Source organism: Corvus brachyrhynchos, unplaced genomic scaffold (assembly GCF_000691975.1).
Source record: "Corvus brachyrhynchos isolate BGI_N302 unplaced genomic scaffold, ASM69197v1 scaffold203, whole genome shotgun sequence".
Taxonomy (NCBI): domain Eukaryota; kingdom Metazoa; phylum Chordata; class Aves; order Passeriformes; family Corvidae; genus Corvus; species Corvus brachyrhynchos.
Genome location: NW_008237408.1, coordinates 1427195 through 1451231, shown reverse-complemented (window position 1 = coordinate 1451231; position 24037 = coordinate 1427195). Strand labels below are relative to the sequence as shown.

At 43.9% G+C, this 24037-nt stretch overlaps 1 protein-coding gene across 1 annotated transcript in view; it reads right to left on the bottom strand.

Annotated features, from left to right (window-relative positions):
• The window catches only part of INTS9 (integrator complex subunit 9), a 62001-nt gene that overhangs the window by 35463 nt on the left and 2501 nt on the right, over window positions 1–24037 (bottom strand). The window contains exons 2-8 of the mRNA XM_008631041.2: window positions 20516–20643; window positions 16224–16284; window positions 13978–14040; window positions 10203–10342; window positions 8448–8534; window positions 4177–4297; window positions 2369–2503 (exon numbers count right to left, since the gene is read on the bottom strand). Coding sequence (XP_008629263.1) covers window positions 2369–2503; window positions 4177–4297; window positions 8448–8534; window positions 10203–10342; window positions 13978–14040; window positions 16224–16284; window positions 20516–20580 — 672 coding nt within the window. The 5' untranslated portion in view covers window positions 20581–20643. The remainder of the gene's footprint in view (window positions 1–2368; window positions 2504–4176; window positions 4298–8447; window positions 8535–10202; window positions 10343–13977; window positions 14041–16223; window positions 16285–20515; window positions 20644–24037) is intronic.

The following is a 24037-nucleotide window of genomic DNA, read 5'->3' as shown; positions in this document are numbered from 1 at the left end:
GCTGAACCTCCAAGACCACTGTAAGGTCAATTCCCCTGCTCATAGCTCTCCAGAGCCATTCTGAAGCAGTTGAGAAGGACCCTGCTCTGTTAAACATGCAGGGGAATTTCGTATCAACTCTGACAGAAGTTTAAACTGTGCACCCCCTTGTAGGATCAGACCTGACATGTGAGATTTATCACAATCTTTGACTCTCTGTAGTGTGTCCATGAAAATGAAATGCCAATAATGCAATAAAAAATAATATGGAATCTGCCTGTGATAATGTACATAATGATTATGGCATATTAGATCCACATAATTTCAGGTGCCATTGCACTGAGAGGGCCTGCATTGATTTTCGTGGGTTAATGTAAAGAATATGTCTTAAAAGGCTTTTAGTGACATGTCTGAACCTGTGCTGTCAACTCCTGTTCTCCACTTCAGTGGCAACGGTGTCAATTCCAGCCTCAGGAGAGGGGGAGGCAGAATTTCAATAGGAACCATCTGTCAGAAGAACAGGGAACAGTTAATGGTGCCAGGCCTAACTCCCAATTCATTGGGAAAGAAACTTTGGATATGTTCAAAGGACATCCTTTTTAAAACAAAAACCAGTGACTGTTTGCACACACTGATAAAAAATGGGAATTTCACGATGAACTGCTCACCATGATCCTATGGAGAAACAGGATGGACAAACAACTTTTCACTCCCTGAGGAAAAAATGATTTCTTGCTCACAATTCTGACTATGTGCCACTCAAGATATTGTTATCATTACATATTGTCTGTCAAACATCAAAGAGATGATGAAGAGCTGCTTGGCAGCTCCCAAACCCCATATACAGGAACACCAGATTGCAGCAGCCTGTGCTGGTGCTCACAGGGATCAACCCCAGGGCAGAAACTATCCATTGTCTTCAAAAAGCATCTGGAAGCAAACGCAAGACAATGATGGTATGGGGTAACATCTGTGATGTGGTAAATAACAAGGAAAGTACAAACTGAATGTGATTTTAACTATCTGTTAAGCTATTCCTTCTAAAGATGTGTTAGGATAAAATGATCAAAGTGCAAGGGACTGGATGGTAAAAAATGAGGTTCTGGAAAGCACGTGGGACAAACAACACCATCAGCAGAATGGATAATCCAGGTTCCATCTCCTGCTGGCAAATGGAGGTCCCTCAGGTTTCAGGGAGGTTCACAGAACCTTTTCCTGCACTTTTAAAGCTCAAACTGCCCTGTCTGACTGCTCCCACCTCTGCAGGGAGTGCAGCCCACAGTCCATGAACGGTTCACTCACACCCCATTCCCTGCCACTGGGAGTTAATTTCCTTAAAAACAGGGATTTTACCAGAAGCTTCCAGAGAAACGTTCACCTTTGGGAAATGATGAAGCCTGGCCAGTCTGACCTCATAAACTGAATCACCATTTCATGTCAATGAGGAGAAAACATTCCCAGTTACCAAATTACTCCATACAGGGCAAAGTTTGTCCTCACAGGAATATTCCATTCACACATTGTCAAATCTTGCTGCTCCTTCTCCAGGAGGGGAGGAGAGAACACAGCCCAGGATGGAATGAGGCCGATTAGAAACAGGGATTTAGAGGCTCTGATACATTTTGTACACCTAAGAATGGCCCTACTATTAAGGATCATTTATCTGCTGTAGTTTCTCAGCTGAGAACAAGCTTTTAAGTGAGGGATGCTCAGAAGCAAAGCTCTCCAGCAGACACCCACCTTGGGGGAAATCACTTACTGATCAAAAACCTGACACATCTTCTAAATTATTTTTAAATACCTCCTGCAATAATGCTTTTAACTATTTTGACAACTTCTGAAGCACACGGCACTGCGAACTTCAAGCCATTCTTTGCACTAAGAATTTATGGATCTAGAGAGAATTAATTTACTGGAAATTACATCTACAGCACTATAAAGACTTTGCCCTTAGCAGAGCAGGGTGGAAAAGTTGGCAGCCAGTGAGCTATCATTTCTCCCAAGGAAGGATCTTTCAGAAGTGATATAAAGCAGTCTGTGAGCTGTCTGTGAAGACTCTTCAGTCAAATATGGATTTTTAAAAAAAGTCACTAATGCTCTTTTGTTTAACTCTGTTGAAAATTTCCTCTTTAGATTGAAAGACAATTTCACAGTTTTAAGTTAACATCAAATCAACAATAACAAAGAATTTTAGTTATCTTTCCTTAGCAACTATTGATACCTGTCACTTGTCAGGATATGTCTTATCAATGACCATTAAGTCCAGGCACTGATAACACAGTTACCTTAGTATGGCCTCTATCCTAAACCTGATCCCAGCTGGAATAACCCCTTTTTTTGAGCAGAGACAGTTCCCCCTAAAGAGACTAAGAAAAGTCAGGGGCTGTACCTGAGGGTGTGTTGTAAGCAGAGAAGATCCTGAAACATAAGAAACCTTTTCATAGTGTGACTGGATAATCCAATTGGAACTCCCAAGAGCGTAGCCCGAGCTCAGAGGGGTGACCTGCACAGCACCAAACAGCTCCTGAAACACATAGTGAGAGACATTAACTTGAGAGAACCCCAAAAGAAGTCAGGACAGGTCATTTTATCATCAGTGAGATGAATTTAAAAGCAGCTCTGCTGCTCAAAGCCTTTGTGAAGCTGTTCTGCTGAGAATTACATCTGCTGGTTTTACCTACCCATGTCTAACAGGACACACGTTCTGAGATAAGCTTTTCCTGAGGCAGAGCCTCCATAAAGTCTCTCTTCTGCGTGGATTTTATGGCATCTGAGTTCACACTGAACAATGCCTCAAAATGAAGGAATCAACCAGGGTCTTGATGCTCTGCCTGACTCTGCTCTACTGAAGAAGTTTGTGGGAGCTTTACATTTTTGAAGACTCTATTCTTGTTTAGCCAAAGTAAATTGGTATTGGCCAGCAGGCAAGAAGGAAGGACAAGTATTTCTCTACTGACATAAAACTCTGCTTGAGTTGCAAATTTTACTGTGGGAAACAAATTTAACCTCAAACTCACTCACTTTCTAACTTTATTTCTTTTAAATGCTAACTGCTGGTGATTTAGAAACAACACCCTGCAAACTCAAGCCACATTTTAGTTTCAGTGTAAGCAACCAGACAGTTGCCTCCTTTCCAGGTGTCATTAGGAAGTGTATTCCTTTATCTGTACCCAGGAATGTGGTACACTTGTTTGGAGAAAGGAAAATCAGCCTTCATGTACAGACCTCCCTAATGTGATCCACCTTCTGGTTACTGAATAACAGAACAAGCATCTGATTCATGCAATACTAGTAATTTTTCTAGTATTTCAATACATATTTGGATGCCTTGAAAAACAAGGCAGGGGGCCTTTATCCCTCAGAGTGTATAAGCCAAGGCTCTAAAGTCTGATTATTTGAAAAGTTAGCTTGGGAAGAGAAAAAATATGGGTTTTTTCCCCCATAAAAGAATGATTGGCTCAGATGCACAGATGTAGAATTGGAGGAGATGCATCCACACTGTGAGGACAGTCAAAAATGACACTCAAAATCCGGATAATGAGGAGTCACAACTTACTTTAACCCATATTTTTATTTTTTATGACCTCTGAGCAACAAAACCAGGTATCATGGCTCACACAAGAGCAGGGATCATGGTCCACTCGCTGCCTACAATCCATACGGGATCTGCAGACTATGGAATTGTTGGTTCAGTTCATTCTGGAAACTACACTGGATTATAGTCAACAGCATTACAGACAATAACTGTTAGCTGGGAGCCCTGGGAAAGGAGCATCTGAAGTTCCCATTGAACCATTAGGTTTTGTTTACAATCCCTAATTTACAGTACGAAACAAAGTGGAGGCTAAAGCACTCAAAAGATTCCCAGAAGTGAGATAGGGGAGCTGGGAAGGGGATGTGGCTTAGAGACAGAGAGGATACATTCACTCCCTGCATCCTCCCAGCTCTCAGTGGGCCAGCCATCAGCTCCAAATTTGAGGGCATGCCACCTTAAAACTGGCCTCCCCAAGAGGAGAAACAAATGGATATTCCCTGATTTCACCAAACAAGAGCCCTTCCTGGGAGGCAGACTGAGGGTATAATCCTGTCTTGCTTGCTTAGGTTAGGGTAACTAAATCCTACACAGGATCTAGAGGGGAAAAAGAGCTGGGGAACAGTTGTTGGTGTTGCCCTGAGGGCAGCTGTCCAGGTACTCACGATTTTCTGGGAATAGCCCACCAGCTGGATCTTGCTGAGGGCTGCGTTCACCTCTGGCATGGTGTAACACTTCCTCCACATGGACACCTCCACCGCGTCCTTCAGCGGGGCCGGCAGCAACCTGCAAACACCAGTGGGATGTTCTGTGGGGATCCAGAACAACAGCTGGTGCTGGACCAGCTTCTGCAACCATTTGCATTCTCCAGATCTTAGATTTTACCCTTATAAATTTTTATTTTCAACGTGCCTGGTGCTTCAAAGTGAGGAGCAAGACTTTCTGCCTGCTGAGGAGCAGAGATACGCTTCCCACTCTGCCTCACCCCAAGGACTGCTCTCCTCCAGCTCTCTTTGTTGCTGTTCTGTCCAGCCCTTGCATCAAAGAAGTAGCTGTGATCAAGGTGTTATCACAACTCTTGAGGTATTTTCTCCACTGATGAAAGATGCTGGCTGATCTGAGATGTCAACATGAAATGCACCTCCAGCATTGGTAGAGAGAACTGGGATCTTGGATCAGTGTCCATTTTTCATATCCTAATAACCTGAATATTATCCTAATAATCTGAAACAATCTGGTGATTAAAATGCAGGTATCAGAACGCAAGCAGGGATGGCTCTGCCCTGATTTTTGCCCCTGGTCTTTTCCAAGAGCACGTCTCCCTGCAGCTCAGCTTCCCTGCCTTCAATCCCACTTCCCTCCCGAGTGCCCTGGCAGGGGTACACAAGCTGACATTGCAGAGCTCTTTGAAATCCCCTCCACGGAAGTATTTAAGATGTTTTACACCAAAGTAAGATCCATCCATTCTGCTCCTCACAGACACTGCAAGTCAGCTGGCCGGCGTTGTCAAGGGAAGAAGTGAACTATAATGTCACAGGCTGGAAGAGGGATGGCTAACTTCTGGGAAATAAATCTTCCTTAGCAACACGAACTAAGGCAGGAAGCAGCACAGCTGCCAAATGCGTAAGAAGAATAGGATTTTTTTTTGTATATTAAACCAATGCTAAATCAAAGGCTAATTCAAACCAATTTCCAAAGATTTATGGAAATTGGTCAAGTTTCTTTGATCAATTTGTTTAAAGGAATTTAATTTATTGTTATATCTACTAGGTCAGTGAACTCCTCCATAATTTAAGATACTGAAGAAAGGATTAAGGGCAGCTCTTGCCAAGACCACAGCACAGGACCAGAGCGATAACTGTAATTCCAGCACACGCTGGCTGAAAGCACTCCGTGCTTCAGGAAACAAACAAAGCCTTCAAGGTCTTTGTTGGGAAGTCGTAAGCAACAAAAGGCCACACAATGTGGAGAGTTGTCCACCACTGCACTGAAGCAAATTGCCTGTAAAAGCCTTTAACCTACCATAAGAAGCATTTAGTGTTGGATGCTTTCAGGAGCTGCTCTTCTGGGAAGAGGAAAATGTTTCTCCAGGTAATGGAGAAAGTGGGGAATTATCCTTGGTGATTGAAGTAAGTTTCTCTTAGCCTTGACTGGCTACACTGTGAAAATACTCTGATCCCTGGCAGAGACCAGTGGCACCAGTCTCCAGTGGTTTCCTGTGGCTGAGTGGCACAGAGACAATGAGGTGCTGGTCCCTCAGATGTGCCCCTGTCAGCATTCAGTCTGTCATCTCACTTCTAAAATCTCTACAGAGTTACCAGAGGATATTTTGTGGTCTGGAGTAAATCTACCAACACCATGGCAACATCCTGTTATGGATCACCTCACAACAACCAGATGTATGAGGGCAAGCTGCTGGGACAGCCACAGACAGAGAGGTACCACAAATCCACATGGCTGAGGGTGCAAAATTCATGCTTAAAAAATGGAGGGATTTGTATTCTTCCCTGGGATCCGCACAGAGACAGTCCTCCTGGTCAATGCAAAGGGTGACATTTCATGTATGACTTAAAATCCCAGAACTGTTTGAAGGGAGAGGAGGACGGCAGCACCAAACTACATCAGACCCCGGCCTCTCTCGTGCCCTGCTCAGCCTCAGGATATAGCCTGTTTCAAACACTTTAAAACATATAGGAAACCATCAAACAAGAAGTCAACAGAGTGCCTCTCATAAGGCAAACTTGCTCTTTACCCCCTGAATCCCAATCAGTGTGAAAGATATCCTGGCTGACATCTACAGAGCTTCCTCGAGACTGCTCATTTGAAATAAAACCCAGTGGCAATAAAACTGGCTAAGCAATTAGTTCAGACTGGATCTGATAATGGAAAAATGTAAACCACTATAATGAACTTATTATATTTTATACAGTATTTGCATTTAAAATGCTCCAGTGCTTTATCTAATGAAGATGATAATACTTTGTGTTTTATACTAACTGTTTGGAGTAGAACCAGCTGAACTGTAAAGCAGTAATGGGGATTGATCAGCCTGAAAAATTAAAGTTAGACTCAGAAGTAATAAGTATTCTGTTCTAGCAACAGCCAAGTAAGAAAAAAAACCCAATTCATCAAGATCACATTTTCTTAACTAACGGATGTCAGTCCAATCCTGCATGTGCCATTAGCCAGGTGCTAATTTGTGGATCAGTGGATGTTTGCTCACATGCTCTAATAATCAGTTCCATTCACTCCTGCGTGACACTTGTCACCAGGCATCTCAAAACACTTTGCAAACATTAATTAAAGTCCCCGTGTGCCCTCTGTGCTGGATGGGAGCTCTGTTTTACAGATGTACAGGGAGGTGAACAGGAAAACTCAGAGCACAGGTGGGGCAGAGGTGGAGTTCACATTTGTCCCCTTGTTCCAGCTCAAAGACAACATTGGTTCATACCAGCAGAGTTTTTAATACACAAATTTGTTTTATTAAACAGATGTTTAGTACCTCCTACCTCCCTGCTACCCCTTTACAACAGCTGCTTGATGGAACTATGAATTCTGGGGGACATCCCCAGCAACAGGAGAGAGGAACATGTATTTTAAAAACCACTTCAAGGAAAAAAAGGCTCCAGCCTTCTACAGCAGCTGAATGAGAACAAAGATTCCCTCTCTGTGTTCTCCTCTGGAATAGTCAGCAGCATGCAAAGTGCCAGGCAGCACTTTCCCTAAAATATGACCACCAGGAAAGTGACATTATATGAGCTGCAAGATATATGATCCTCCTTTAAACCATGCATACAAAACACGCCTGGTGTGACAGGAATAATGGCTCCAGTCCTCTCTCTTCACAAACTGGGAGCTTCAGCAGTGGCTCTGGGCAGGCCAGTGGACCCCAACATTTAAAACCCCCACTATTCTGAAAATCCTGCTAAACTTTATTGTATTTAGTTTTGCTTTACATCCGAGTTCTACCTGCCTTCTTCAGAAGCATGAGAGTTACAGTGTAAAGACTGCTCCTAAATTCAGCAGGGAAACTCAATATACAGCTAAAACCATGGCAATTTGGATTTTTAATTTCTTTGCTTTGTGATATTGGAAAATATCAAGGCTGCTCTTCTAATGTAAGAAAGAATTCACTTTAAGGAAATTTCTAAATCAAGCCATCTTAAGAATTAGGAGTATAAAATGGGAGATCAATTAAAAATGCACAAAGCAGCTTTTAAAAATAACTTTTTAATCAACCAACTCTATCTTTAAAATGTGCTAAAAACGAAACTGTCTCCTCCAAGGAACATGTTGTGCACCTAAAATTGTTTTTATTCCCAAGGAAAGCATCAGCTGCCATTAATAAAGTGTATGGATAATTTTTAGATTCCATAGGCTTTCAAAAATTCTGAACATCTTGTTTTGATGTATAGCTGGAATAATGGACACAGTGCTGCCAAATAACCTTTTAAATTCAGATTTTAATTTGTTTTTAAGCCTTGGAAAGCCAGAAACCCCACCTCTGCTGTGCAGGTGTAAAAGAAGATGGGAAGAAAGGTAACGCCAGTGACCTCCAACAGCTGTGTCTCAGCTTTCTTAGTATGTCAGCAAACATGGAAATAACACTTAAACTATTCCAATGCAATATCATTAAATAGCCTAATAATTTCAACAACTTTTTATGATATTAATACCAAAATCTGCTGGGTTTATCTTCCATTATGGAGCTGAACTGTGTGAGGGGAGATCAGGGGAGGCTTTGCTGTTCCCACATGTTTCTCCAAGAAACGAATTTGTGAGGTTGGAAAACCAATAGTGTGCAAATGATTAAAGAAATAATTGACCTAAGGAGTCACAGCAGCAAATCTCAAATGGTGGGAGCTGAGCCATCCTTACAGTGAATCCAAACTTCGGTGTTTTAGGACAGTCACCTTTCCTGGGACTTGTTCCTTACCTTTGTACCTCCTTGTTTTTCCACATGGAGGCAGACTGAGCCTTTGGCACGCGTTCAATGGAATTCACCAGTTCTTCCATGAGGAGCCTGAAAGCATAAACCTAAATTAGCACTGCCTCCTCTCACACAGGAGGGAACTTTGGCCCAAATCTTTCCAAAATACCACAGAAATTGTAACACTCTCAGGCAGTTTGAAGGAGGGGTTCTTCCCACAGAGGCCATTTCCAGCACTACCCCTGTTGCTCCACGGAGTGTTTCCAATTCCATCTGCCCGCTTGCAACAGAGGAGGAGATGGCCCACTGGGTTATGGGCTATTTGGAAAGTGCAAGATAATTTCCTCATTACTGACTGTTTGTGAGATGGAATGAGACAAAATACACAACAAAAACTCCTCAACTGATGCCTGTTTATCACTTAGGGGAAGCCAAGCATGTTGTCAGAGTGAACTCTCCTCATCTACCAACGCATATTTGAGACAGGAAAAGGTGTCAAGCATTAGAAATTGTCACTGCAGATTTCCCTGCCCAAAACTAAACAGCATTTGTGATTGTGTGCAGGGTTTCCCTTGAAGGTAGGAGCAGAAGGACAGCATCTGGAATGACTTGGGATGGTGAGAACCACACCAGTGCACTCTCCCATGACTGTGCTTGTTATCTCCAGCTCTGGACCAGCAAAGCCCAGAGGTCCACTACTCATTCATATTTACACGATTCCTTTCACCTACAAGGGCTTTCAGTTTCTGTTTGCTTTCACACGATGGGGGAACTACTCTGGCAGGGGAAGTTTGCACACAACCTTCCGTGGACAAAGATTCCTGCCCTAAAGTGCTTACAGAATAGTCGAGATAGCAGGGCCTAATCTGGCTCCTAATTACTGAATGTGGCAGCTGCTCTGCATGAGAAAGGAACAGAGCACAAGTCCAGTCAGGCCTCATCAAGGGACAAACCTGCAGTGTTTGGTGCTGACCCATCCAGACAACAAGACAATTTTGTAAGAACAGACTGGCACATTTGATGACAATTCTGGTTTTGACTGCACTGTCAGGTGTTAGATTTTCTACCTCAGTCTCCTATTTCTGCTATTTTTCTTAGTGCTTCTCTCTGGAGTGCAGAGCTCACATAGCTCAACTGTCATTTGAGATGAAGTCAGCTTGGATTCCTTTCCGTGGGGTGAAGTGTGATTATAGGGAATCATAAAATCCTAGAATGGTTTGGGTTAGAAGGGACCTGAAAGACCATTTAGTTCCAACCCCTGACATTGGTACAGGCACCTTCCACTAGAGCCGGTTGCTCTAAGTCCTGTCCAACCTGGCCTTGAACATTTCCAGGGATGGGGCAGCCATAGCTTCTTCAGGCAACAAGTCCAGGTTTTGAGGTTTTTTTCTGATTGGAAAGACTCCTTTTGTTTACAGGGAGCAGAGAGGAGCAGGAGAGCTCTTTGATCCACGGGTTTTGAAGGTCTGAAGTTGCCTATATGGCAATTACTGCTTGAGGTGTCTCAACCCACTCAAGTTCCACTGTCCCGCATCTATGGCCTGGACTCAACACAAAGCACCTGCTGGAAATGTTGATGGTTCCAGAGGTTGGGAAACATGGAGTTAACACATTTGCAGCACTAAGGACTTGGCTGGCGTTCAGCTCCTGCCTAAAAGCCTCTTCGGAACATTAGACACCGCTCCTCTCCCCACATTGTCCTTTACACCTTCTCCTCAGCAGTGATGAAAGAGGAGCAGAGAATATGAAGGGGCTTTTTACCTGCCAATTTGAACAGTGGGCTCGGTGGCATAAACTGTTCCAGTGAATCCTGTGTACTCTGTGATGTAGGGCAGTGCCATCATGCAGTGATAGTTGGAGATCAAGATTACATCCACCGTGGAGAGGTCAAGCAGTTCAGTCTGAAAACAGAGGGGAGAGATAAGCAACTTGTAACCCTTTCATGCAGTTTAAGCAATGGCAGAAAAACTTCTTATTCTTTTTTACTTTATATTGCAGGAATGTAACTGGTTTATAAAAGCATGTCTCAGCTGTGGCAAAGATTAATGTTGCCTTTAAATGACAAGATTTATTTTAAAAGTCCCCTAAAATGATTCCCTTCTCCAACCTGGAAAGGAAACCATGACCTGGGCTTGTCTGTCTTTCAGGTGATGAAATGGCTGCTGTTATGAGATCCATGATTATTTTACTCTTATCCAAGAATTGATGTGTGCAACTCCTGAGGGAGGAAGAGACACCAAAACTTCTGCAGCAGTGATTTAGGGTGTCTAATATTTTTTTATGCAGCACATCATACTGTACCCCAAGAGAGAGATGAATGAAGATTGTATTTATTCATATGCTTAAAATAATCCTCATCTTTGCCCAAAGTAAATGCTTGGCATCTTTATCATTCACATTTTCTGCAGCAGGAGATGAAGCCCATTCACAGGATACAACAAAATGGATGGGTGGGCCCAATTTGTTTTGATGTGACAGTTTAGACAAGAGTTCTGAGAGTGAAAGAAGACTTCACACATTGTTAAAAGAATTTTAATTAGAAATATTTACTGGTAATGCCGTAACACAGATGGTGTCAAGTCAGAAATTTACAAGATTACTGACCTCTAACTCAGTCATTATAGAGCAGCTAATGGAATTCAACACTCATCAAGCACATATTATCTGATTACAAGGCTTGGTCCAGCAATTTGAATAAAAAAGGCAAGAAAGTAGGTCACTCTGCTTTGCAGAGGGCTGACACAGTGCTCTAGCAGCTTAACTCCTCACTAAGCACTCATGATTTCAATCCATGATCACAGCTGATGTCAGAGCCATGTTCTCCGAGCTGAGAACAGCAGGTGAAACACCATCCTCAGATCCACGACAGGGCACCTTTTATTTTCCTGAGCTTCCAGGCAGGAACACACTCCCTGCAAGGTATCAAAGGATCCACTGATGCCTGCTCCTGCCAGGGCTCGGTTTGTCCATGCCTTGGCTTCCAGCTGCATCCAGACCGCACCGGATCAAATTCTGGAATGGTTTGGATGGGAAGGTCCTTCAAGACCAACTTGTTCTGCCCCACCTGGGCAGGGACACCTTCCACTGTCCCAGGTTGCTCCAAGCCCCATCCAACCTGGCCTGGGACACTGCCAGGGATCCAGGGGCAGCCACAGCTTCTCTGGGCAACCTCCAGTTGTGTGCCAGGGCCTCCCCATCCTCACAGGGAACAATTCCTTCCCAAGATCCCATCTAACCCTGCCCTCTGGCAGTGGGAAGCCATTCCCTGTGTCCTGTCCTTCCACATCTCTTGTCCCAAGTCCTTCTCCAGCTCTTCTGGAGCCCCTTTAGGCACTGGAAGGGTCTTTCAGGTATCCCTGGATCCTTCTCTTCTCCAGGTGAGCACCTCCAGCTCTCCCAGCCTGGCTCCAGAGCAGAGGAGCTCCAATCCTGAGCTGAATCCCAGCCCAGGAGAGCCATCAGGAGGATGCACACCATCACTTTCCAACCTTAAGCATGCCACATCTCAGCACCCTAGAAGCATTTACTAATAGGATGAAAAGGGTGTCAAAAACAAAATAAAATCTTCCCTGGGGCTTGCAGCGATCCCACTAAAGTGCCTTTGAGCTGAAGAGGCTTCAAAATGTGTCTTGAATGTGAAGTGAGAGAGCAGAAGGTTGCCAAGCAAAGAGAGGGCTGCACCCTGCACTCTGACATGTGTGAGTGTACTCTGCTGCCGAGACAGCCTCTTATCACCTTGTGGCTGCTGGATGAGATCCAAATCTTGGCTTGCTTTGGCAACGGTGTTCCTGGAAGCGATACCGGCTAACTGCTTCTGCAGACAAGTTTCTTCAAAAGAAGTGCCATGGAAGGAGACAAAGTAAAAGCCTCTTTCACACAAGCTCCCTTTTATCCCATGCTGCCAAACAGCAGCAACATTTCCACTCTGTTTTCAACTGGCCATGACTCCTGAATCTCCTGCAGACAGGTGAGCTCAAGGTGTGAGCTGGGTATCACAGCAGATCTCTTCTAGTGCTCACAGAGGAGATGTGGCATCTGTTGGGAACTTTGGGAAACATCTGAGAGGCCATTTTTAAAGTCCCTGCAATGGTGACGTGCAGTTGGTTGCCATCTTCTGGTTGTAGGATGGGCTGCTGGGAAGCAGCTTCATGCAGGGATAACAGGGGTAAAACGAAGCAGTGACTCCCTGTCTGTCATATTTAGAGCTACACATGTGGGTATTTTCCAGCCCAAAGTAACCAGAAACCCTGGCTGAAGCACCCTAAACCCCAGCAGATTATCATTCCAAGGGGAATCCAGCACATCAAGCCTGTCCTTCTCAAGATGTGGGCCATAATGGCACTTTCTACACACACAGATACTTCCCACATCCCTCAGTTTCACAGGACAGTAACGAAAAGGCTTACAAGAACCCAGAATTATTAGGATTTTTGGTTGGTCTTTTTTGCTATGATTGGATTATGACCATTCCAGTTGCGTTGGAATGGTTATAATCTGTGGGAATCACTTGCCAAAACCAGTACCAGAGCTGACAACTTGTTTGGAAGAATCAAGATGACAAGAGTGATGCCAGGGGTGAGTTCCATGGGATCCAGACAGAGGAACAATATTGCGAGAATCTCAGCAAGCTGAAAAGAACCTTCCAGGAGTGTTTTGTGCTTCCTGTCTACAAGGGCAGACAGAAACGGAAAAAAAAAATTGCTGCCCAAAAGAAACTGTGTCTGTCTTTGAAAGCCAGAGAAAACATCCCACCGTGAAATGAAAGAACTGATGTTATCACACTCTGAACACACTGAGGAAAGGGGATATTATTCCCATGCTACTCTCCATAATTCATGCCCACCTCTCTCTGCTCAGCTTTTTACATCTTCAGTTCTCCTACAGCATTCCCCTGATCAGTCAGGTAACCCCAGCTAAACCAAACATCTTCAACAGTCTTGCTTGCTTTTTTTAAATCCAGACATTACAGTAAAAACCAGCTTGAGCAGCCACTTGCAGCCATGCCCGTGGACATGAAGGCACAGTTCTTCCCTCAAAGAGGCAGTAAAAGTTTTTAACCTGAAAGTGCTGCTGGCAGAAGTGCAGCCCAGCAGAATCCAACCTGGCCTAACCACAGTTGGCTCCCCAGGGAGCTCCACTGGGCATGTCCTGCCTCTGTGGTTGGAGACAAGCAGCTTTCCTTGCCTTCATTCCCTGCCCTTATCTAGATCAGCACATGGATCCTGCCAGTCAGCCCAGCTCAGTCAGGTTGCCTTTGGAAAGCCCATAAAAAAGGAAAGTTAAGTCTTATTCTTGTGTGAGACATTGATTTGCTCAAGGAGACCTTCCATGTCTCCCAAAACCACTGTTGAGAAGGGTTGTTTCCATCCTTTCAGAGTCATAGATCCTGGAGGCACCTTAACCACAGAGTTTTAGCAGTATTACTTACTGAGTATTAATAAATTAGCAGGAGGCTAATAATAATAATAATTTAGCAAGTTTCTTCCATGTGATTGAATGGAGTTGGATTTTGCAGTAAGGCTTTGAACAAACTCACCTCTGGTAAGCAGAATTCAGGCACAGAGTCTACAAACACATGGCCAGAGCACTCCTTTAGCTCCTGTAAAAAACCACACCAACCCAGGAGACACAAAAATACAACACGGTGTTACTCCAAGCCAGCACATTTTGGATTTTCCAGACATTTTCTTTATCACAGGTAATTTCCAGCCCGTTACTACATGACATTTATCCCCCTTCTAGACACAATTTGGTGCAGGCAGATCTGCTGAAATTGCTTTCATGCCAGATGCTTGGTACTTGAAAAGATCAGATCCTCATTGGGAAGGGCAGAGAAGCAGCCTCTGGTAGGTAAGGAAAGAGCCCTGGTAATCACCAGGAAGGCAAGTTTGGAATTTAGTTTTGGTTCCAAACAACATCCAACCTTTTCTATCTTTTTAGGACCAAAATACAATTTTTAGCCCATCTCGGAGCGTTTGATGAAACAGCTTTTGAGGATCTAATCTCCACAAGGCACTTTTTGTTAATCTCTATCCCCTATTTTCTTTCTCTTTTTCAAGGCTAACATCAAAAACTTTTGTCACATGAAAAGTCACATTCTTCAGGATTATATATGCAACAAAAATATTCCCAACTCTACTGCTAGCACAACTCACAGGCTCCCTACCACCCACCCTACCTTCTCTTCTGTCCCAAAGCGAGTGGTCTCAGCCAGCTTCAGACTGACAGAATTAAAGATTGAATCCAATTCTTAATAATTACAGTGCACCTGCCAACTAATAACGAATGAGCAATTACATCTAGTGGCAGAAGTCTCCTAACCTCATCTCAAGGGAGTTCAAAATGATTAAAAGTAGATCGCAGCACATTTCAATGCCTCTCCAGGACTGAAGTTTTACAACTGAGTGCTGTAACAGGAATGTCCACCCCACATGATAAAACACCCCCCTTTGACTCCTTCCCTTGCCTTTTTCCAGCATGGGTCAAAGAATTTACCATTCCAAGCACTTACGGTGGTCAAGGTGAAGTTAAGAGACGCTGCCTTTGAATTTTTAACACTATTTCTACTGCCACTGGGTGAGTTTGGAGGTTTCTCCTGAGCACACACTGCAGCAACAGCATCCCAGAAATTTCAATACATTCCAAGTAAAACTACGGTGACAATCTGTCCATTCTTTGGAGCCCAAAGCTCTGACACCAAAGCTGGGGTTCAGGAGACACAAATTCCAGGGAATTCAAACTGAGCAACTCCATTGCTGCCCCTGAGCCTCTGCAGCCCTGTGACTGCCAGTTAGCAAGTGCTCTGAATAGAGCTGTTACTATTTTACCAACAGAAATGCTGCCTGCACAGTTTCTTTCGTCTCCAATGAGAAGAAAAATCAGGTCTTTAATCTATGATCTTCAGCTCCCTTGTCTGTAAAAATCAGATCAATCCATTTTGTCCACCTCAAAGCCCCTACAAAAGCAACTATTATCACTGTTTCCTTTAATGTTCACATAGTCAGAGAACAGTCTATTAAGCATTTTCTCCACTGGTACCTATTGCTGCCCACATTTGAAATGTATCTGCCTATTTTACTAACATCTGACATATTTTTGTGTTCATTGTTCCCCTGTGGCAGACCAAGCTGGACGCTGCAGTGCCAAGATTTGGTTGAAGCCTCAGATAAATTCTGCCTCCAAAACTGATGTAATGAAAAGAGGGGGGGAAAAAAGAGCAATTCTGTGTCTCTCATGTCACTGAGGAAGTTCTGTGTCTTAGAATTAGGAGGCTGGAGATAATATCCTCCCTGCTATGTCTAGCAGCAGAACACATGTTGATTTAAGAGGCCAAAGCCATGCTTTTCCTCTCTGAGAGACCTCCCATAGGCAAAGCATTGCCTTTCTCATAGTTCTGCCTGAAAAAGGGTACGATACCAACCTCATTTACAGGCATGCTCTGAAGCCTCAGTGTCAGAAAAGTGAGACTGTGGAATAAAAGGCACTCTAAGAAGGCAAAGCACTATTATTTATGGAGCTCCATGAAATACGAAAATATTCACACTGATGACTTGTGCATTTTAAGAGGATTTTTTTATAATCTAGGCTACCTCTGAAGCCTGAGAGTTGCTATTAGCATTTTGTTTCAAAATGTTCTGCTCTGCAAGGACATCCTGGCTGGTAAAGGTACACAGAGAAACCTTTGGGATGAGTCAGCGTGGAACACTGCTCTTGCAGCACAAGCTCCCAACCTGGCAGGTAGCTTTTTGCATGGCAAGAAAATTCCAACCACCACCACAGTACCTTGTCCAGAAACGTGCTTCCATCTTTCAAAGCCCAGCTGGGAAGTTTGGACAGCCTGGGGCTGCGGAAAGAAAGATGAAAAATTATTGCAATATGAACTGAATTATTATCAGTGGCTAAGCACAGACCTTCTACTTGGTGTCATACAGGCAGAGAACACCATTTCTGTCTCAGGGAAGTAACAGTCCCAATAAAACAGACAGACAGTTTCACTGTGGTTAAGTGTTCACCAAAATGACTTTTACAAATCATGATTATGACACTTATAAGTAAAAAGAAATAAGAGGATGAGGCATGCAGGGAATTTTTAGTCATTTATGGTGAGGATTTCAAAAAGGCTCAGTGCTGCTGAGTTCCCTGTGGTGAAACTGGATGAATAAACAGAAGTTAGGGCAGCAACAAACTCTGTGTTCGAAACAACACAAAAGCACCATAAAACTGTTCTGGGACAGAGAACAACAGACAAATATTCCCATTAGCAGTGGCAGGGAAAGACTGATGCTCTGGACTAAGTCATTCATAGACACAGGTTGGGATTTTATATCCACATAAACCATGGTTTCATGCCCGGGTGTCACCCTGAAGACCTACACCAACAGCTGTACAGGACACAGGGGCAAGGAGGCTTTGTGGTGAACTGCACGTTCTAAGCAACAGCAGAGCCCCTTTTTTCATTGTTTCAAATGCTAATAAAGGAATTTAAAGGTGGACAATGCAATCCTGAGTTTAGAGCAGTAATGGCTGCAGCATTTGTTGCTACCATAACTGAGAGACTTATTTATATTTCACAGTGACATCTGATTTTTGTGTGAGCCGACAGCTTAGCTCTAATACCACTGCCTGCCCAGACTGAAGCCTATCTACACAAATCAAAACAAAAAATGAGTAAACAAGAGAATTGAACCCACCTGGAACCAAACCCTGCAACAACCTCAGATCTGCACACAGAACCTGGTTGCAATGCATTTTGCAAGTGCTGTGCACTAAGCTCTACAGTTTATATCCTTAAAGGGCTTTCAAATTCAACATCTTGAAAATAGGAAGTGATTCAAGGGCTCACAGGAATGCTGTCTTCAGACTCACAGCAGTATAAAAGAACAAATTCTGACATCCAAGTAAGTCACAAGGAAGGAAAAAGGGGAAATCCAAGACTCAAGCAATGAAGACAGAAGGTAAGAGGTGAGAGCAGAAGGATCTGTCATGGAGAAGCTGTGCCAGAGACGTGCAATTCCCTTTTGAGGATAAAGAGCAAGCTTGAAGAAGTCTGATGATAGAAAAGATGAAGTGGCTAAATGTGCTCCCCAGTGACATGTTCAAAAGCACAATTTAGGAGCAGTAATTTGGAGACTGAGGAGAGCTGAGTAGAATTGGTGCAGTGAGACTACAAGAGCTATGGAAAAAGCAAGAACAAACCACTCTGATATGCAACAACTGACAGATATAGGAGGAGAGGACAGGAACCTTGGCTGGAAGGGACACCTGGAGGGCTGCAGTCCAGTGTCTCAATGCCAGCACAAGATCAGGTCAGTCTGGCTTGTGCCTTGCAAATGCCTGGATCCATCTACGGTTTCAGCAGCACGAGGCAGAGCAGAATAAACTTTACTTGTTCTACTCCCCATAATTTAACCTAGTAAAGGTTTTGCTTTATTCATGATGAAAGAGCACTGAACTTGTACTAAACTGGCATCCACTGAGGAGTGAAGAGTCACGGGAAGCAAAATGAGCAGGTGTGTCTTGTGTGTGGCTGAAAGCAGAACAACAACACAGGACAGAAAGGACTCTTTACCTTGAAGTGAAGAAGCAACACAGCTCCTCCTGACATAGTTTTGACATTGTAATAGAGTGATTGATTAATCCAAAATAGCTGGAACTATCCCATAAATAATGTGAGCAAGTGTGTCATGGCTAGACAGGAAAGGTTAAGAGCTTCCCACATGTTCATTTTACCGTTTTGCATTTGACTTTGGTACAGGGGAGAAAACTCCAGTTGACAAAGCTTTACAGTACAGGAGCATAAAGAGTTGGGCAGCTCCATGGGCTGGTGAGAACAGGGACTGCCATTTCCAGGGCAAGGAGGTATCTAAATACCATTGCAGTGGCATTTTTTTTGAAGAGCAAAGAACTCTAAAAAATGTCCAGTCCCTTTAATGCCACAAACACTGCAGCACTTTCCTCTCTTATAAATTAAAGCACAGGCTCTCAAAATGTTTGCTCAAGGAGGGTCCCATGCCAGGTACGACACAGGACTGAGCTGTGTGGCAAAGATCCTCTCTAATATCACACCTTTGGGCAACTTTGCAGACCACATAGTGAGATTTGCAGAATCCAAGGGGTTCACGGATCCTGCTGGGATCTATGGATTAAAGACAGCAGAGAGAAGCATGGCTCCTCTCAGGTTAAGGTCTCACTCAGGTCCATCTCCAGTTAGCACATCTGGTTCTGAGAGGACACAGCTGGGGAGGACCTCAGATGCGACAGAGCTGTGCTCAGATTCCTCAGGCAGTCAGTCCTTCCTGTCACCTTACCTGGGAACTGATGACAATGTCAGTTCTCTGTCACCCCATGTTATGTTGATAACACACATTTGAATTTCAGAGGTGTTTGGACATCATGGTAATGGACTCCTAATCTCTAATGGTACAACTATGAGTACTATAGAGATAAGGACTTTCCAGTGGCAGCCACATTCCTCCTCACATTTCTGACTTATTTCCACAACTCTCTGCAGGACACCTAGTTTGTAGAGGAGATCAATTACTTGCCCAAGTCCATGTGCTCAGACCAATCCTTGCTCTAAGGGGTGTTCAGTCACCTCACTGACAAGATTGATTTGATTTAAATCCAAGTGTTTGCTCCGATTCCACTGGGCCATCAGGGGTCAAATCTGACATCCTTTCTCACTGAGTTTGAGCCACTTTAGTGCCGACATTCTGGAGGTGCTTGGGGAATTCCAGGTTGTGACCTGCAATTTGGCTGTTCATTCCCAGGGTCTGCTATCAGCAGACAAGGCTGCCAGATCCCAGGGGAAGGCTGATTCCTGCCGCTCTGAAGAACCTCTTAAGCCTTTGTTCAATCACCTCATTTTGCTACTTGTTCCTCTCTCAATTTCCTTTTCTTTGGGGGGGGAGAGGGTTGGGAGAAAGCAAATGCGAGGCAATTCTGTCTGTACCTGGATTTCCAAAATTTGCTGCATCTGTTCAAAATCTATTACTGCACCAATTGTTGCAGTCAGCAATTGCACTATGGAATGGGACAGAAATTGACTTTCACACTGATCCCTCTGAGGGCATCTGTTGCCTCTCTACAGCAGATCCTGAACTCCACGTTCTTGCAGAACAATGCACACATTGTCTATTCCTTTCCTCTCCTCTCCAAAAAATAACAAATCATAGGAAGTGCTGGACAAACTGCTTTAATCTCACTAGGTCAATTAGGAAACTCCCTTTTCCAATCGTATTTCCCCCTCTCAATCAAGCCTTCCCTGAACCCAGAACATTCCTCACTTGTTTCTTTGTGCATCAAAGTTACTAAACGGCTTTTGAGAAAACTCCGACTGCTTCGCATCACTAACAGTGACTCATTCCCACCTTTCCAACTGCTAATTTTTATTATTTATTTATTCCATTTACACAAGTCACGTCACCCTAACTGAATATCCAAATTAGTCTAAAAACTTGGGGAAATACAACTTTTGTAGTAGGGCACAGAAAGGAGAGTCTCGATCTCCGGATTCTGTTCTAGACTCTGTTTTGATTTCTCTGCTGTTCCAATCCCGTGCCCAGCTGCACTGCCCTTTTATTTATTTAACTTTTAAATGGGAACAATTATGCCACGCAGGCAACTAACAAGGGCTGCTAAGTGCCATTTTTCTTTGCATTAGTCTGTGCTCTGAAGAACAGCCTGAGAAGATGGTGGTTAAACAGGACCTGCTGGGCTCCACGCACTCCATCTCAGTTACCCATTTATCTCATCTTGCATGAAGAAGCCAGAAAGATGACAGATATGTGACCTCACTTGTGCTGAGCAGTTGCAGCAATACTTTACTGAAGCTTAGAATAAATTATCTAGAAAAACCAATCAATAAATCCATAAAATGTCTTCCGTCTACTGAGCCAAAGGACGTTATTTTGATAAAGAGAATTTTTAAGTGAACAAAGCCTATTTATGATATCAGATGATGCTGTTCATTTGTACCCATCCCCTCCCTCCTTCCAATACACCATTTCAGGCAGAGCACTCCAACTGCAACCCAAGAAGAGGCAGACTAAGTGCTGACAGGCCACAGAACTCACCTCTGGACCAGAGGCAGTGGGAGGAAATTGAGGGTAGACGTCATATCCAGCCCACAGTCCAGCATGATGGTGGTGGATTTGAACTTGAGCACGTTGCATGGCAAGGTTGGATGTCCTGACAGGCAGTACTGGAAGAAGAATGAGGAAGAGTTACTCAGGACCTTTACCAGCATGACCCTTCCCTGTGTGCTGGGCACTGGTGAAGCTGCACCTTGAATCCTGTGTCCAGTTCTGGGCCCCTCACTGCAAGAGAGACCTGGAGGGGCTGGAGCATGTCCAGGGAAGGGAATGGAGATGGGGAAGGCGCTGGAGCAGCAGGAGCGGCTGAGGGAGCTGGGAAAGGGGCTCAGCCTGGAGCAAAGGAGGCTCAGGGGGGACCTTGTGGCTCTGCACAACTCCCTGACAGGAGGGGGCAGCCGGGGGGGGTCAAGGTTTGCTCCCAGGGAACAAGGGACAGGGTGAGAGAAAATGGCCACAAGCTGTACCAGGGGAGGACACGTTGGATATTAGGAACAATTTCTTAAAAGAAAGGGTGGTCAGGCCTTGGAAGGGGCTGCCCAGGGAGGTTTGGAGTCCCCATTCCTGGAGGTGTCCAAGGAACGCCTGAATGTGGCACTCAGTGCTCTGGGCTGGTGACAAGGTCACGATGGGTCACAGATTGTACTTGATGATCTTGGAGGTCTTTTGCAACCCAAATGGTTCTGTGATTCTGTGACAGAGTGAAAGCACACCTAACCCCACAAATTGCCTTTCCCCCTCGTTTTTAAACACAGTTCCTCACACACCAAAATAAAACATGATCTGTGCCCCACAGCTGTGTGTGTTCATTGAGATTTCCCCAGGTCAGGGTGTTAAGGGGCACATTTTCTTCACACAGTTTTTCTGATCCCAAGGGTTCAGTGAAGGTAAAATTCTTTTCTCTGATTTAGGACATGTGGGATCTCTTTTTTTCTTGCAATCACCTCTTTTTCCCAAAAACCCAGGACATCAGCTTCTTCCAAACTCAGTCCTACTGGCAAAACTTGGCTAGAAAATTTGAAAACAACTTGGGGTGGACAGGGAGGCAGAGAAGCCCTGCAGGAAGACAAGTTTTATTTTGGTAAGAAACCTGCCCAAACAACTCCTGCACAGGTGCAGCAGCTCTGGGGCAAGTTCTCACCTGCTTTTTGTCCTGCTAAACACAAACAGGAAGCAGGAGGGACTTGGCAACCCCACCTGAATGGAAGGGTTTGTGTATCCAAATCCCAAAGGCTTTGCAAGCTTAATGAGCCGGTGAGCAGGTGATGTAGGGGGCACTTGAGCATCATTGAGATGCAGCCACCTCCTGTCTGGAGGGACAAACATTTAACAAGGCACGGGAGCTTTGAGTAAGAAGAGCACAGAAAGGTCGGCTTTAAAATGTGGGATTAGAGACAAATGTCTGAGTAGAGCTCGGCCACCTCCGAGGGAGGGTTCCTCGGCTCTGAGGAGGGATTTTGCAACTCCAGTCTCCCATGTCTGGACATCTGGCAGCACAGCCATGCTCAGGTGGTCAAATTTGAGCTTTTAAATTCAAGTTTTAGTCAATTAGGATGAAAAATCCCACTTGTTTGGCCGTGCACTGCACTAAAAACAGACTCAGTCTTTTTCTAAGTCATTTATCCCTTAAGCTTGGGTTCTATACTTCCCTCTACCAAGAGGAAAAAAAGGAGATGAATCATTTAATTTTCTACCTCTGCTCACAATATGTGAACACAGGACTGCACCTGTCTGCATTAACAGACCTCAAGGAGTGTATTTACATACATTCCTCAAAAACCTGCTTTAAACTATATTTAAATAGTAAAATCTACTAAGCCCCAAATATTAAATTTAAAATATCACAGAGGGTTTTGTTTTAAACTCACAAAGCCTTAATTATTAAGGAGTTACATCACATTTTGCCTTTCTTTTAGTAAAGTTTAAAAAAATATGTAAAGCCAAGCTGGTGAAGGAGTGAGGAATTCAGTTGGTTTATTCACAAATGTAACACACTCATGTGAAATTAAGTTCTCACCAGACCAGAACTTTGACAAATGAAGCTATAAATTGAAGTAAATAGAAAGAAATGAAGGGAAAAATAAGTTCTATTTTTGTAGCTTTTAAACTATTGGTAATTAAAAAAGGCAATGAAATATCACCACTTTTATCAGCAAAACGTTTTCTTGCCTTTTTTAATAATCATGAGTAGGATCACGACCTTGACATCTACGAGCTAACTGGAAAATCTTCTGTTTTTCCTTCTTTAGAAGCAGCTAAAATCATCTCTCTCTGTGGCTGCCATGCTGTGGTAAATGCATTCCTGGGAGTCAACGGATTCTTTCTACCAGGTTCAAACAAAGTGATAGAAAAATAAAAAAAGCAGTTCTAAATTTCTATACAGCTGTTTGCACAGGTGACATTGCTGGGCCTGCACTTCTGCTAGAATTTTAGATTAGGAATCCAGGAATGGGAGTGTTTGCACTATGTGTGTCTCTAAACATTATACATATGATCATTTCCACACAGTTTATACTTATTCCTGCTTAAAACAGATCCAGAGATTCCAGTCATGTTCCTGATTGAACTAAAATGCAAGATTTTTGCTGCAGGATTTGCTTGCTTCCAACTTTAGCCCTTATGGCTAAAGGCTGGTGCAGCCAACACACAAAGCTGCCTCATCTCCTAACTCCAAAAGTCACGTAAAAAAGACACAAAACACACAAAAGACATAAATATGCCCAGCCCAGCTCACAGCTTTCCTGGCAGGATTTGCAAACTGGATGAAAGTTTGACAGTGGGGCACAAAGGGCCCAAGGTGAGGGGCTGATTCCAGATGCTCAGGGCCTGGGAGAGGCAGGTTCTCCACAGACATCCCATTCCCAGTGAGCATCTCATGGATGGCCTAGTGACAGAGGAGAGAGATGGTGGCTCAGACTCGCAGCTCCAAAATATTCAGAGTTGTGCAGGTTAAAGGCAGAGCTTGGAATTCCAAGCGAAGCCAACAAATCCTGCAGTGCATTCCTCCAGTATTAATATCACATGCCATCTTAAAATCTGGGGGGAATACTAGCACCGAGATTTGCCTGAGTAAAAGCACCATTTGAATTTGTGGGAGTCTGACGTTTTCACCAGATTCTGAATCAGGTCTGGACTCCAAATTCCAGAATGGTTTGGGCTGGAAGGGACCTTAAAGCTCATCTCTTCCCAACCCCTCTGCCCTGGACAGTGAACATTCCTCTAGTCCCTCACCTCTACCCTGTTCTTCCAAATTCAACCCAAATCTATGAGAAAAGAGGATGAAAAGCATCTGACTCCTCTCCCCATTACCCCAAGATTCAGACACATCTCCAGAAAAATATAAGGTGAACAAACTGATCTTATAATTCTCAGCCCCTAAATTTATACACAGATCTAAAAATGCTGTGATACAGACTCCAGTCAGTTTGTATTTCCCCTCCCTACCCCTTTCCTCTCTCCGTCCCTATGCAAGACTCTAAACATTACAAGAGCTCTGCATTCCTG